Source organism: Marmota flaviventris, chromosome 2 (assembly GCF_047511675.1).
Source record: "Marmota flaviventris isolate mMarFla1 chromosome 2, mMarFla1.hap1, whole genome shotgun sequence".
In the NCBI taxonomy this organism is placed as follows: Eukaryota; Metazoa; Chordata; class Mammalia; order Rodentia; family Sciuridae; genus Marmota; species Marmota flaviventris.
Genome location: NC_092499.1, coordinates 121556531 through 121574020, shown reverse-complemented (window position 1 = coordinate 121574020; position 17490 = coordinate 121556531). Strand labels below are relative to the sequence as shown.

At 33.3% G+C, this 17490-nt stretch overlaps 1 protein-coding gene across 6 annotated transcripts in view; it reads right to left on the bottom strand.

Moving 5' to 3' along the window:
• Scaper (S-phase cyclin A associated protein in the ER) overlaps nt 1-17490 on the bottom strand; it is a 454707-nt gene that overhangs the window by 226032 nt on the left and 211185 nt on the right. For all 6 annotated transcript variants that reach the window (XM_027925223.2, XM_071608497.1, XM_071608494.1 and 3 more), the window contains one exon: nt 10215-10280. In XM_027925223.2, the coding sequence (XP_027781024.2) occupies nt 10215-10280 (66 nt within the window). The remainder of the gene's footprint in view (nt 1-10214; nt 10281-17490) is intronic.

The following is a 17490-nucleotide window of genomic DNA, read 5'->3' as shown; positions in this document are numbered from 1 at the left end:
TTGGCTGATATGATATGATTCTATACCTAGAAGATTCGAAAATTTTCATCAGAAAACTTCTAGAACTAGTAAATGAATTCAGCAAAGTAGCAGGATATAAAATCAACATCCATAAATCAAATTAATTTCTGTATATCAGTGACAAATCTTCAGAAAGGGAAACTACCCCATTTACAATAGCCTCAAAAGCAAAGCAAAACAAACAAACAAACAAAAACTTGGGAATCAACTTAACAAAAGGGTTAAAGATCTATGTAATGAAAATTACAGAACCCTAAAGAAAGAAATCAAAGACCTTAGAAGATGGAAAGATCTACCTTGCTCTTGAATAGGCAAAATTGTATTATCAAAATGACCATACTACCAAAAGCACTATACAGAGTTAATGCAATTCCGATCAAAAATCCCAATGACATTTCTCATAGAAATAGAAAAAGGAGGGCTGGGGATGTGGCTCAAGCGGTAGCGGGCTTGCCTGGAATGCGTGCGGCCCAGGTCCGATCCTCAGCACCACATAAAAACAAAGATGTTGTGTCGGCTGGAAACTAAAAGATAAATATTAAAATTCATTCTCTCTCTCTCTCAAAAAAAAAAAACAAGAAAAAGAAATAGAAAAAGCAGTCATGAAATTCATCTAGAAAAATAAGAGGTCCAGAATAGCTAAAGCAATCCTTAGCAGGAAGACTAAAGCAGATGGCATCACTATACCAGACCATAAAATATATTACAGAGCAATAGTAACAAAAATAGCATGTTATTGGCACCAAAACAGACTGGTAGACCAATGACACAAAATAGAGGACACAGAGACTAACCCACAAAATTATAATTACCTTTTATTAGACAAAGGTGCCACAAACATGCAATGGAAAAACAGACAGCCTCTTCAACAAATGGAGCTGGGAAAACTGGAAATCCATATGCAACAAAATGAAATTAAACCCCTATCTTTTACCATGCACAAAACTCAACTCAAAGTGGATCAAGGACCTACGAATAAAAACAGAGACCTGTGTCTAATAGAAGAAAAAGAAGGCTCTAATCTCCATCATGTGGGATTAGGCCCCAATTTCCTTAATAAGTCTCCTTTGGCACAAGAATTAAAACCAAGAATCAATAAATGGGATGGAATCAAACTAAAAAGTTTCTTCCCAGCAAAACAATCTGTGAGATGAACAGAGAGCGTACATCTTGGGAGCACATCTTTACCCCTGATACATCAGATCAGCACTAATCTCCAGGGTATATAAAGAACTCAAAATGCTAATAACAAAAAAAAAACAAATAACCTAATCAATAAACGGGCCAAGGACCTGAACAGACACTTCTCAGAAGATGATATACAAATATATGAAAAAGTGTTCATCATCGCTGGCAATTAGAGAAATGCAAATCAAAACTAAGATTTCATCTCACTCCAGTCAGAATGACAGCTATTATGAATACAAACAACAATAAGTGTTGGTGAAGATGTGGGGGAAATAGTCCATTCATACACTGTTGGTGCAAATTGGTACAGCCAATAGGGAAAGCAGTATGGAGCTTTCTTGGAAATTTGGGAATGGAACCACCATTTGACCCAGCTATCCCTCTCCTTGGTCTATACCCAAAGGATTTAAAAACAGCATACTACAGGGACACAGCCACATCAATGTTTATAGCAGCACAATTCACAATAGCTAACCTGTGGAATCAACCTAGATGCCCTTCAATAGATGAATGGATAAAAAAAAATGTGGTACATATACACAATGGAATATTACTCAGCAATAAAAGAGAATAAAATCATGAAATTTGCAGGTAGTGGATGGAGTTAGAGAAGATAATGCTAACTGAAGTTAGCAATCCCCAAGAAACAAATGCCAAATGTTTTCTCTGATATAAGGAGGCTGATTCATAGTGGGGTAGGGAGGGGGAGCGTGGGAGGAATAGATGATCTCTAGATAGGGCAGAGGGGTGGGAGGGGAAATGGGGTTAGAAATCATGGTAGAATGTGATGGATATTATCATCCAAAGTACATGTATGAAGACACAAATTAGTGTGAATATACTTTGTATACAACCAGAGATATAAAAATTGTGCTCTATATGTGTAATAAGAATTGTAATGCATTCCGCTGTCATATATAAATAAAAAATATTTTATAAAAGAAGCATGAAATGATGGCATTTGTTGGTAAAGGGGTGGAAGTGGTGACTACCATGTTAAGTGCAATAATCCAATCCCAAAAAACTGAAGGCCTATGTTCTCTCTGATATTAGATGATAATAATAAGAGGGGGAGGAAGGAAAACAAGTCCATAGGATTAGACAAAGGGGAATGAAGGGAAGGGAGAGGAATAGGAATAGAAATAACAGTAGAATGAACTGGATATAATTTTCTTATGTTCATATATAATACACAGCCAGTAAAATTCCACATCATGTACAACTGTAAGAATGGGATTCTAATTAGAATAAGTTATACTACATGTATGTATGATATGTCAAAACACAATCTACTATCATGAATACTTAAAAAGAACAAATAAAATGTTTAAAAACTTTTAAAAGTACAATAAAATAAAAACTGAAAGGTAAACATAAGTACAACTGAAAAAGAATTATAATTTCTGAATCTTTTAAAGATGAAAAACAAAGATCTCATTAATCTTAGAAAAGAAAATAAAGTATGGCAGCTAGGCGCGGTGACACACACCTGCAATCCCCACAGTTCAGGAGGCTGGGCAGGAAGATCACAAGTTCAAAGCTAGCCTCAGCAAGGGTAAGACACTAAGCAACTCATGACACCCTCTTAATAAAATACAAAATGGGGCTGGGGACATGGCTCAGTGTTGGAGTGCCCTTGAGTTCAATCCCTGGTGGGGGCAGGAAAGAAAGTATGGCAAATATAAAGCACAAAATAGGATGGTTAGAATGTGTCCACATGAATTAGTGAATACAATAAATGTGAACTGGTCAAACTTATAATTCACTTATTAAATTACAGAGACACTAGAATTGGATAAGAAGCAAAATCTACCTATATACTAACTTCAAGAGAGAGAACTGAATAAAAATTACACACAAAGGCTAAAACTTTACCTCTATATACCAAATAAGGTATATGTCTTTTTATAAAAATGCTAGAAAATGCTAATAAAACATAGTGAATATAGCAGTATTAATACAAAACACAAGCAGAATTCCTCAGCATTAGAATTCTAGAGCTATTGGAATTGATGAAAGAAATACCACACTAACAGATACAATAATCAGAATATTTATGCACATACAAATGACATTCTAATTTTATAAAAGCAAGCTGTGAGCTCTAATGAAACAGAGAAGCAGCCACTATTTATCAATGACCCACAATAACCACAGACCAGTCACACTACCTACTGGTTGTGATGAAGAGAACTGAGGACAGTACCCACATTATATAAGCTAGACCTGAGGAACCAGAGTGGGCAATCTGGTCACCCCAGCAAGTTACAGCACCAATGTAATCAAAACAGATAAGAAAATGCTTTAAAACTGTACTACAGCATAAGCCCCAGAGCTTAAATGAAAACGATAGTGGGTGAAATACTGAGAGATTCTAGAACTAAGTTTTAAACCTGAAATGATGAAGAAATTATGAAATTGGACCAAGTTTTGAAACTGGAGGTTTGAAGTGGAAATTATGTCTGGTTTTTCATTAATGAAGAAAAACTGTTTATACATTTGAATGAAAAGTTTGTAAAAATAAGGGAGGGGCTGGGGTTATGGCTCAGCAGTAGAGCGCTTGCCTCCCATATGCAAGGCCCTAGGTTCGATCCTCAGCACCACATAAAAATAAATAAATAAGCTAATTAAATAAAGTTCTTTTGTACAACTACAAAAAATAAATATTAAAAATAATAAGGGAAATGTAATTTTTCTAAAATTATTGTATTTAGGAGGAAAGAGTCATCATAATTACTGGTGAAAGTACAAGTATACTAGAAAAAAATTTACGAAGTGCTACTCAAATTAGAATGCAGGTATATCTGGGTCCAGAAATTTCATTTCTAGCCTGGTTATATAATTTGCAGGGCCCACTGAAAAGTGAAAACGCAGGGTCTTTTGTTCAGAACTATTAACAATTTTAAGAAAGCAAAAGCAGAGAAATAAACTCAGTGTTAGGACCCTTCCAAGTACATTATTACAAACCAAGGAAGCAGGCTCTACTACTTAACCTGAAACAACACACACGCATATATGCAATGTCATATACAAAAGGATGTATACTGCAGCACTGTTTGTAACAGCAGTTAACAAAAATAATAGGAAGGGAAAAAACATATGGATGACATATTAAAGACATACCTTTAATACGTTATGGAAGATCAAAATAGTGGAAAACTATATATCAGTACCAAACCAAAAACGTACACAAATTTTTAAAAGAAAAAACCAGGTTGTCAATGAAAAGGTATAGAACAATTCTAGTAAGAAAGATAAAGGAGTTAAATATAAGCATGACTCTGTGTGTGTGTGTGTGCGTGTGTAGTATTTAGGAATAAAGTTGTTCAAAATTAAAAAATATCTCCTTGAAGGATGGGGAAGATATTTTAGGAAAAAACAGGCATTTTAATTATTACTTTACATAATTGTTTAAAGCAGGTTAGGCAAACTATAGTCCATACATAGAGAAAACCAGTCCACTGCCTATTTTTAAAATGTCTTTCTACTCGTGCATTATAGTTACATATAGGAATGTGATTATTTTCTGTCTACATTTTTTATTGGTGCATTACAGTTATACGTATGGATGGGATTTGTTGTTTCGTATTTGTACATGTACACAATATAACAATATAATTTGGCAGATATCACTCCCCAGCACTTCCTCTCTCCCTAACCCACCCCACCTTGGTCCATTTCCTCTGCTGATCTTCCTTTAATCAAAGGATTATTAGGATATCTGCCCCCACTTATCTTTTTCCTTTTTTCTCTCTACCTTCTGTAAATGAGAGAAAACATACGACCCTTAACCTTCTGAGTTTGACTTATTTGGCTTAATATGATTGTCTCTAGTTCCATCCGTTTTCCTGCAAATGCCATAATTTCATTTTTTATGACTAAATAAAACTCCACTGTGTATATACACCATATATTCTTTATCCACTCATCCATTAACAGATATCTAGGCTGGATGTTTGCACAGCTTGGCTATTGTGAATTGTGCTGCTATAAACATGAGTGTGCATGTTATCACAGTAGTAAGATGATTTTAATTCTTCAGGATAATTACCAAGAAGTGGTATGGCCTGGGTCATACAGTGTTTCCATGCCTAGTCTTTGTAGGAGCCACCATAATGATTTCCTTGGTGACTGTACTAATTTACAGTCCTACCAACAGTGTAAAATTGTTCCTTTTTCCACATCCTCTCCAGCATTTATTATCATTTGTATTCTTAATAACTGCCATTCTGACTGGAGTGAGATGAAATCTCAGTGCAGTTTTGATTTGCATTTCCCTAATTTCTAATGATGTTGAATATTTTTCCATGTTAGTCATTTGTATTTCTTCTTTTGAGAAGTGTCTAAGTAGTTAATTTGCCCATTTATTAATTGGGTCATTTGATTTTCTGGTTTAAAAGTTTTTTGAGTTTTTTATATATTCTAGATATTAATCCTCTATCAGAAGAGTAGCTGGTATAGATTTTCTCCCATTCTGTGATTTCTTGTTTCACATTCCTAATTGTTTCCATTTTCTCTGCAGAAGCTTTTAATTTGCAGTAAGTGAAAAAGAAAATTACAAATTGTAAAGTTAGAAATCACTATACAATATATAATGAAATTTAAAATTAACCAAAACTAATAGGGAAAATACTATACCGTCAAAGTATTTTAAAAATTATTTCTAAATCACTCTTAGATATAAACTAAAACCAAATCAGTTACATGAAAATAAGAATACTACCTAAAAATTAAGAAGAGTAAGTAAAGGAGTTGATGAAATCAAAGTAACAATAAAATAGAAAGCAAGAAATTCCTTTAATATGCTTTGAAGCAATTTTTGGAGAAGATCAATAAAAAAGTCTCTGAAAATTTTATTCAAGAAATAAAAGCCAATACTAAAAAAACTGAAGAAAAATATGTACTACAAATTAAGAAAAAAATGATATGTGCACAAAGAGACATACAACAGACCAAAAATTAAACTTCTTAAAAAAGAAACAGTAACAGAAAACATTCTAAAACAAAAATAATGGCACTGAATCACAAATAGGTGCTGGATGTTGTCAAATGCCTTTTCTCCATCTCCTGATAAAATCATGTGATCTTTCTTTTGTAACCTGGTTATGTGTTGACTACATTAGCCAATTTAAGAATGTTAAATCAGCCTTGATAACCTGACATAATTCCCATGTGGTCATGATGTTTACTTCTTTTATACATTACTATATTCACTTTTTAATATTTTGTTAAGGACTTTTGCAAGAGACACTGACAAGGGACAAGAGACATTGGTCAGTAGTTTTGTCTCTATTCTCTGGTTTGAGTAATAGGGTAATAATGCTGGCCTCATAGAATGAGTTAGACATTATTCCCTCTACTCATAATTTCTAAAAGAGAATATAAACAATTGGTATTTATTCTTAGATGTTTGGTAAAAATCAACAGTGAACAGATCTGGGCCTGCTAATACTGTGTTTTCTAAAGTTAGTAACTATTGATGAAATTTCTTTAATACAGATATAGGCTTGTTCAGATTGCCTGTTTTTTCTTGTGAAAGTTCTAGAAGAATGTGTCTTTCAAAGGAATTGATTCATTTTGTCTAGGTTATCAAATTTTGGGGCACAAAGTTGTTCATAACATGGCTTTATTATTGTTTTAATGTCCATAGGATCTCTACTGTTATCTCCTCTTTCTGATATTACTCTGCATTTTTTTTTTCATTTTTTATGAGTTAACATAGCTAGAAACATATCAACTTTATTTTTCCAAAGCAACACAGCTTTGGGATTTGTTGATTTTTCTCTATAGATTTCCTGTTTTCAATTTCTACTGAAAATAAGATGTTTACTCTAATTTTACTACTTGTTTTTTTCCTACTTATTTGGATTTACCTGTTTTCTTTTTCTAGTTTCCTAAGGTGGAAACTTAGATTATCCATTTTAGACCATATTCTTTTTTTTAATATTTATTTTTATATTTAGTTTTAGTTTTAAGTGGACACAACATCTTTATTTTACATTTATGTGGTGCTGAGAATTGAACTCAGTGCCTCAAGCATACCAGGCGAACAATCTACTACTGAGTCACAACCTCAACTCCCAAGACCATATTCTTTTCTTTTCACTTCAATATTTATTTTTTAGTTGTACACAATACCTTTATTTTGTTTATTTATTTTTATGTGGTGCTGAGGATCAGACACAGGGCTTTGCACATGCTAGGTGAGCGCTCTACCGCTGAGCCACAACCCCAGCCCAGACCCACCCCCCTATTCTTTTTCTAATACTTAAATTTAAGGCTTTCAATTTCCCTCTAAGCATTTTTTACATGACACCACACAGATTTTTTTTTCTTTCTTTTCTTTCTTTTTTTTTTTTTGGTACCAGGGATTAAATTCAGGGGACACTCAACCACTGAGCCCCATCCCCAGACCTATTTTTCTGTATTTTATTTAGAGACAGGGTCTCACTGAGCTGCTTGGTGGCTCATTTTTGCTGAGGCTGGCTTTGAACTCTCGATCCTCCTGCCTTAGCCTCCCGAGCCACTGCAATTATAGACATGCACCACCATGCCAGCCTACATCCCACAGATTTTGAGAGGTAGTATTTTAATTTTCATTCAGACAAAATTATGTTAAAATTTTTTCTTTAATCTTTGAGCCATGTATTATTTAGAAGTGGGTCATTTAATCTCCAATTATTTAGTAATATTCCAAGTATCTTTCTGTCACTTATTTCTGGTGTAATTCCACCATAATCTAAGCAGAACAGATATTGTATAATTTCTAATCATATATATTTGTTAAGATATGTTTTGTGGACTTGAATGTGGTCTGCCTTAGAGAATGTTTCATGTAAGCTTGAGAATAATATGTATAATCTGCTGTAGTTGGATGAAGTAGTTACCAACATTTATTGGCTAGTAAATCCTTTCCTTAATGATTGAAATTCTACCTTTCTCTCTGTATCAGTAATTTACTGCTGTGAAACACACTACTGAGTTAGTGGCTTAAAATAACCACTATTTATTTATTCCCTGCAGTTTAGTCTGGCTTTATTTAGCAAAGCAATTCTGCTCTAGCCTAAGGTAATTTTTTTTTGGCAGATATAGTCATCTGGTAGTTGGCTAGGCACTTACTGGACCTGGATGGCCTTACTACCTTGTATGGAGTGGTCTGATCAGGGATAGCAAGGATAACTGAGCCTGATCCAGGCTTCCTTACATGAAATTCACAGAAGAGTGAGTAAGTGAAGGGAAGAACAAAAGCCATAAGCACTGTGAAACCAATGCTAGGAAGGGACATATCACTTCTACAGCTTTCTATGAGTGAAAACAAGTCACAGGATGAGAACAGTTTCAAAAAGAAGGGAAACAGGTACACTCGTTGGTAGAAGAAGTGACAAGTTATACTACAAAGAGGCACACCTCCAGGAATGGTTCAACAATTTCTGGTTATCTTTTCAAACATATAAAGTCATACACAAAATTTCCTTAAGCATTTGGATCTACTTGTAGATTGTTTTAAAATCTATTCCAAAATTTATATTTTTATTCATGTGTCAAATAAATATTATTAAGTATCTGTTAGCTCAGTCACTACCCCCATTCTTTTTGAAAAACTTTCCTAGAAATTCTCACATTTTTCTTTATGCTCTTTCAAATGATTGTAGGTAAATGGAAAAAAAGGGTTATTATTTTATAGAGATTATATTATACTTGTAGAAATATTATTAATTTAGTGTCTTGGGTCTTCTATCCAAGAGAATGATTTTTCTTTTCATGCATGCAAGTTTTCTTTTATATCTCTTATAAGCATTTGAAGATTTTCCTTTTATAGATTTCTTCACATTTCTTGAGTTTATTCTCATATACTTTATTATTACAATTATCAATGATACTTATGTGTTCTAAATGGTTATCACAAAGAAAAGCTGTGAAATTTCATATCCTGAATATGATGTTACATTATCTCGGCCAAATTCCTCTCTAGAACTTAGTTTTCTTAATTAACTTCACAGAGTTGTGACAAACAATGCAGTTCATATAAAGTCTGATATATGGCAAGGGCTCAATAAATTTTGCTTATTATTACTATCATATTCATTGGGTAATCAGCCATCTTACTGAATTGATTTCTCTTGTTCCTACCGATTTTTCACTTGGGACTCTGGGATTTGAGACACACAGTAATCATAATCTTGGTAATTCTTTTCCTTCCTTTAATAGTTTATCTTTTTTTTTTCCATTTTCTTTTAGCATTGCAGTGGCCCTTATTTCCAACATAATAGATGTAGATATCTGATGTGTTACCTTACTTCTGACAGGCAGAGTATATCTATTGTAATTATTCCTAAGTGACTAATAATAATACACTTTGCTTTTCAACAAAAACACTTATACTCCATCAAATTATGTGAGCACATTTCTAATAGCACCTTTACTGGAAGTATTTTCAAAAGAAGCAAAATGATGATTTTTTTTCTTTGCTTATTTTTATATTTATACCCAATGATGTACTCTAAAATCTTTAATCTTAATCCAAAATCTCTAACTTCATTGAAAATCTCATAAGAATTAGAGAATCATAATTAGAACCATCATAATTAGAACTATCCTAACAGACATCTCCTCAGAGTAAGCATGAGTAAAACCACACCTTGCCGGACCTGATTTGTTAGTACAAGGTATCTAAACCTTGGCACTATTGACATTTCAGATGATATAATTCTTTGCTATAGAGATCTGTCTTGTGAACTAGAGAATATTTAGCAGAATCCCCCGTCTCTACCCACTTAATGCCAATAGCATCCTTTCCCTAAATTGCCCTAATGAGAACTACCCAGTCATGGCCAAATATACTCTGGCAAATTCAACTCCAGTTGGACACCATTGTCTTAAAAGAATGATGTATGAATCAGAAACGAAGCCCCAGGTCATAAACATAATATGGTGGTTCAGATACACTTTGCCATAGGCAGAGACCAAAAAATCAGTAGAAGTAAAATGTAGGATAAAATACTCACTTTGCTTTATAGGGTGACTCAGACCCAGAATTTTTTGTTTCCATTAAACTCTCATATTCCTTGGCCCTGAAGAGAAAAAAATTGTTAGTTGTTGTTTTTATAGCAATCCAAAACCTTAACTTTGGTTTTCCTTTCCAATATGAAATTATGCTGTTAAAGTGATAAATTAACACTTTGATTTCTGAAATTGCCTATTATTGTAAATTTTATCATAAAAGGTGAAAAACATATCTTTCCTCATAAGATATAGAACAGACTGAAAAAACACTTTTGAGTTTATAGATTTGATTCAGGTAGTCACTTTTCAGAAATTTAAGAATAATGATAATTAAATTCAAAGGTCTATTGAATTTCTACAAAGTAGCTGAGGCGGTTGCCTATGTGCCTGAAGTAGGATTTACTGCAAAAATAAATACAGGTAAATAGTCATATAATTTTAGAAATAATTTAAAAGACTATGGAAAAAACTGACCAGACCTTCAAAGATTTGTTTTGTTTTTCTTATTTATACTGACTAAAGCAAAGGTCGATAAAAATCTAAAATAACACTTCCTTGCCATTGTTTAACTAAGCCAGACCTAACAGTCATCAACAGGTCATGAAAGACAGATCTCACTATAGCATCCATTAATTTTGATATGTCTATTTCTTTTTCTGGAGAAAAACAAAGAGAAAAATGTTAATTTAAAGGTTAACTATTCATCCAAAGACTCCTAGCCTCAAATAATTAGTTTAGTGACTTATGAAATTATTAGCCAAAACACACAGCAGCACCAGATAAGAAACCCAAGCTCTGCTCCATAAAAAATGTGCTTGTGTGTGGTGGCACATGTCTACAATCCCAACTACTTGGGAATTTGGAGTAGGAGAAGTGCAAATTCAAGGAGACCCTGGGCAATTTAGGAAGATCTTGCAACAAAATAAAAATCAGAAAAGGGGGGAGAGGCTGAAAATGTAACTGTGTATTAGAGCACTTCCCTAACAAGCCCCAAGCCCTGTCTTAAACCCCCAGTACTGCTTGGCAGACAAAAACACAAGTTCAGAAAATGCAAATTATATCAGTGCTTACAAGGAAAAAGTAAACTAGCACAGGTTATATTTGGGAATAAATATCTAAATTGGAATAAAAGATGAAATTATATTATTGTAACTTAATGATGCTATTATTATTGAATAAAATATTAAGGTATATCATAATTGGGAAATAACCACTTGGTAGTTGCAAGTAATTTTGACCTCATCTGAAAAGTAGAAAGAGTAATCATTATGCAGGGTTGAATATGTTCTAAGAATTGAGTCAGATGCTATATGTTCATTCTCTTATATGTACCTAAAAATGTGATACAGTATTACCCCCATTTTGCAAAGAAGACATCTTAGGAAAATGCCTATTATATAAAAGCCTACATTGATCTAGGGTTTAAGGTGGAAGAGACTGAATTCATTCTTTCATTCATATCCATACAACTATAATGTCATCATTTTAAAAATCCTAATTGATCCTGAATTGGTATTTTACCACTATGTTATAACTTGAATCTTTTCTTGATTAACTTTTTAGGAATCAAAAAAGTTAATTATTTGTAAACACTTATTTTCATTGATGCAACTCTGTATAAAATTAAACTAGATGATAGGAATGTATGTACACAATGGGAATATTCAAGGAAGTTCTTCTTCAGAAAGAAAAACAGGACATTAAGAACACTAAAAGAGAGGGGCTGGAATTGTGGCTCAGTGGTGGAGTGCTTGCCTATCATGTGCAAGGCTCTGGGTTCAATTCTCAGCACCATATATAAATAAATAAAGGTATTGTGTCCAACTACAACTAAAAAATAAATATTAAAAAAGGAAACAAATGAAATTTATTTTAAAAAGAACACTAAAAGATACACAGTTCAACAGAGCAGAGTAACTGCTGAATACTGCAATGTTTTCATCTCCAATTAAGACAACACAGCAGGTTTCCTAAAGAAAATTAAATGTATACTCGATTAAAAAAAAAAAAGGTAGCCTCTGAGTACAGAAAAAAAGAGAAGAAAAGGCATTACTTTCAAAGAAGACTACACAAACAAGGCTGAATATGAGGGAAAATTATAAGTCATGCTTAGGAGACATTGTACAGACTCATTTGGCTAGAGAAGACGACTACAATATGGGGATAATGTAACACTAAAAAAATCCTTTCAGATAGTCTATCCTAATTAACTTATGATTTTTAAGGATAATGATCTACTTGATTGAAATTTTAAATTTTATTAGTGAATTGCTATAAACTAAATTCCTTCTTGGTGGGGGGTGCCAGGGATTGAACTCAGAGGCACTTGACTACCAGCTCACATTCCCAATTATATTTTGTATTTTATTTATAGATAGTCACACTGAGTTGCTTAGAGCCTTGTTTTTGCTGATGCTGGCTTTGAACTCGTGATCCTCCTGCCTCAGCCTCCCGAGTCGCTGAGATTACAGGTATGCACTACCATACCTGGCTCAGTTTATTTTTTTATTGGCATTTTTTACATGCTATTTTACCAATCTCAAAGAATTGATCTTATCAATCTCTTATTATGTTTGTAAAGATATGCTTCATTGCTGTATGTGTATATGATAAATTAAAATAAGTGTATCAACCTAATTTTCCAGGGGAAATATTATTCTAGCTCTTCAAATTGAATTGCTCCTCCATCATGTCTACTTCATCTGATGACAAAAATCTCTTAAAATTTTACTCTATGCAAAGCTGAGGATCCAGCCCATGAGCTTTGTGCTACCACCATCACAAATATCCAATAATTTGTAGTTTCTGTTTTTATTTACTCCTTAAAACCTCTTAAGGCAAATAATGTCTTTTTTTCCCACTCTTGGTTCCAAAGAATTAATTTTTTTTCTTTATGATTTTTTCATATTTTGGGACAATTTTTTGTGGTATAATTTTTATACAACAAATTTTTTATTTTAAGTATATAATTCAATTAGTTTTCACAGTTGTGTACTCCAATATAATTGAAACTACAATCATAATATATTTCCAATACCCTACAAAGTTTTCCTTTGTCTCTTTGTAGTCAACATCTTCCCCTACCCTCCAGTTCCTAGTAACCCTTCATCTTCCATCTAGAATACCCAAAACTAGTATAATCAAGGCTGTATTATATATACTGTATTGTGTCTGGATAATTTAGCATAAAGTTCTTGAGATTATTTTATATTGTTAAACGTATCTCTTATTTCCTTCATTTGCTTAATAGTGTTCTGCTACTGGTGTACATCACAATTTGTCATTTGCCAACTGAACATAACACTTCTTTCCAGATTTGAGCTATTATAAATAAAGGTACTATGAACATTTGCAGACAAGTCCCTGTGAAGGAAAATATCTTCATTTCTTTTGGATATACACCTAGAAATGGGATTACAGGGTTGCATAATAAGCACACAATTAAGTTACTGAAATATTTTCCAGAGTGGTCATTTCAATTTGTATTTGTACCAACAAAATACGAGTTATAATTGTTTTAGCCTTTGCCAATACTTACTATATTAAGTCTTCTTAATTTTAGCAATTCCTATACATGAGTTTTGGTTTTGCATTGTGACTTATCATTTTCCTAATGAACAATGAATTAAACAACTTACTATGTTATTTATGAACTGCTTATTTGAAGTTCATCTTCAACAGTGAATTTTGTTCCAATCTTTTGCCCATTATCAAATAAATTAGCCCTTATTTTCAGGCAGGGTTGGTGAAGCAGGGTTCTGACTCATCTTTTGCTTTAAATTTAGAGTTTACTGATTTATGCTTGAAAAATATCTCATTTCCATTCCAGAATTGGAGGATCAAATTTTGGTCTTTTGTGTCTTGGTGTGTGTTCAATATTTAGAAATGTTCTATGGAAATTTTAAAAAATTTGTTCTTTTTAGAGAGTAGAGTACATTGACATACATCCATGGAGTTTCACAGATTATATTCATATCTGAACAAAGAAAGTTATATCCTATTCATTCTATTGTCTTTCCTATTCCCAATCCTTCCCTTTCCTTCCCTTCCTTTGTCTAATCCAATGAACTTCTATTCAACACGCCCCCTGGTTCCATCTCACTCCAGTCAGAATGGCAATTATCAAGAATACAAGTAACAATAAATGTTGGTGAGGATTTTGGGGGAAAGGTATACTCATACGTTGCTAGTGGACTGTAAATTGGTGCAACCACTCTGGAAAGCAGTACAGAGATTCCTTAGAGAACTTGGAATGGAATCACCATTTGACCCAGTTATCCCACTCCTTGGTCTACACCCAAAGGACTTAAAATCAGTACACTACAGTGACACAACCACATCAGTGTTTAGAATAGCTCAATTCACAACTGCTAACCTATGGAATTTTTACCATATAAAGCCTAATGTGTGAACACAGGACTTCTTTCCATTTTATTTTAGATCTGCTTTGATTTCCTTAATCAATATTTGTAATTTTTACTGTATAAGTAAAACAACACCTTGGTTATATTTCTTGATTATTTCATTCTTTTTTTTTTTTGAGAGAGAGAGAGAGAATTTTAATATTCGGACACAACATCTTTGTTTGTATGTGGTGCTGAGGATCGAACCCGGGCCGCACGCATGCCAAGCGAGCGCGCTACTGCTTGAGCCACATCCCCAGCCCTTGATTATTTCATTCTTTTTGATGCCACTGTACACGGAATTGCTTTCTTAGTTTTATTTTTGGATCATTTATTGCTGGCACACAGACATACAATCTATTTTTGCATGTACATTGTATCTTGAAGTTTTGCTGAACTCATTTATTAGCTGGATAATTGTATATGTGTATGTATGTTCTGTTTATTATAATGATTAATATATATTAATTGTACAAACTAATGAGTTTCACCATGTTTCCATACGTGCATATTCTTTTTTAAAACAATATTCTTGTATATTCTTTTTTAATATTTATTTATTTTTTTTAGTTTTCGGCGGACACAATATCTTTATATGTGGTGCTGAGGATCGAACCGGGTCTGCACGCATGCCAGGCGAGCGCACTACCGCTTGAGCCACATCCCCAGCCCCTTGTATATTCTTTTATATATATTTACTTGTTGATGAACATTTATTTATTCATTTATTTATTTGCGGTGCTGAGAATTGAATCCAGTGAAAGGCAAGCGCTCTCTGGAGAGCTACAACTCCAGCCTCTATGCATATGCTTTGATCATTACTACCTCCATCTTATCTTTTCATGCTTTCCTTTCTCTAAAATACAATACTTTTTCTGTGTCTTGTTTATTTTTCGGAATTTGATATTCTCCAGTTTCATAATTTTTTCTGTAAATGACATTAGTTCATTTTTCTTTATAGCTCAATTGTATGTGTATCCATTCATCTACTAATGGTTACTTGGTTTGATTCCACACCTAGGCTATTGTAAGTAGCAACACAGTAAACATAGGTATGGCAAGCATCTCTTATGTATGTTCACTTCATTTCCTACAGATATGTACCCAGGAACAGCAAAGTTGGATCACATGGTAATTCTGTACTCATTTTATTTTTTTGGAGGATTCTCCATACTATTTTCCTCAGTTTCTAGACCAATTTACATTCTCATCAATAATGTATAAGAGTTACTTCCCCCCTCTCCCCACCATCTTTGCAGCATTTGTTCTGGTTTTGATAACAGTCATCTGAATGGAGACAGAGATAATTTAAATACAGTTTTGAAATGCAATTTTCCCCTGATGGACAAAGATGTTGAGCATTTTTTCATCTAATTACTAACGATTTGTACTTCTTCTAATAAGTGTCTGTTCAGATCACTTGACCATTTACTGATTGGATTACTTGTTCTTTTTGGTGTTCGATTTTTTTGTTTCCTTCATATTCTTCAGATATTAATATTCTCTCAGATGAATGGCCAGATTAGAAGTTCTCCAATTCAAAAGTTGTTCCTTTACACTGGTGATATTCTTTGGTATGCAGAGATTTTTAATTTGATGTAATCCCATCTGTCAATTCTTACTTTTTTTTCTTGAGCTACTGGAGTCCTAGTCAGGAAAATATTACCTCTTCAATATCCTTCAGTGTTTCCCCTATTTTAACATCTAGTACTTTCAAAGTTTGTGGTGTTACATTAGGTGTTTCATTCATTTTGAGTTGATTTTTACAAAGGGCAAAACACAGGGCTATATTTTCAATATTTTACATGTGGCTATCCAGTTTTCCAAGCTCTGTTTGTTAAAGAGCCTGACTTTTGTCCAACAGTTTTTTGGCATATCTGTAAAGAATTAAAAGGCTGTAGATGCATGAGTTTATTTCTAGGTAATCTATTCCATTGATTATAAAAAACAGACACATTGCCAATATCATGTTGCTTGTTAGTATGGCGCTGTGGTATATGGAAATCAGGAATAATGTTATCTCCAACATTACTTGTTTTGCTCAAGATTGTTGGCTATTTGGATTATTTTTGCACCTATATAAATTTAAGGATTGTTTTTCCTACTTCTCTGAATAATAAAATTGATGTGTTGATAGGAATGAATTAAATCTGTAGACTGCTTTTAGTAGTATGACCATTTTGACAATATTGATCTTATCAAAGAACATGGTGGGTCTTTCCAACTTCTAGAGTCTTCTTAAATTTCTATATTTGGTGCTTTAAAAATATTTTTATTAGTGCATTATAGTTATACATAATAGTAGGGTTCATTCTGACAAAAATCATACAAGCACGGAACACAATTTGCTCCATGTCAGTCTCCATTCTCTTCCCTCCTTTGTCCCACTATTCTCTCTACTGGTCTACCTTCCACTTATTGTTTTTAAATTAGTGTTTTATAGATACACATAAAAATGGAATTCACTGTGGTATATTCATATATATATATGAAGAATAATTTTGTTGATTTCATTCCACAGTTCCTCACTTTCTCCATCCCTCCTCCCTTCACTCAGTAGTTTCACTGATCTTACTTCTATTTTCCTCCGATCTACTCCACATTTTCCCCCTTACTTTGCCCTAACTTCTGCTTATGAGAGAAAACATTCAATCCTTGACTTTCTGAGTCTGGCTTATTTCACTTTGTATGATGTTCTCCAGCTTCATCCAATTACCAGTAAATATCATAATTTCATTCTTCTTTATGGCTGAGTAATACTCCATCGTATATATATCTTCATCATCTGTTGACAGGCACCTGTGGTGGTTTCATAACTTGGCTATTATGAACTGTGCTGCTTATAAATGTAGATGTACCTCTCTCAGTACAGTAT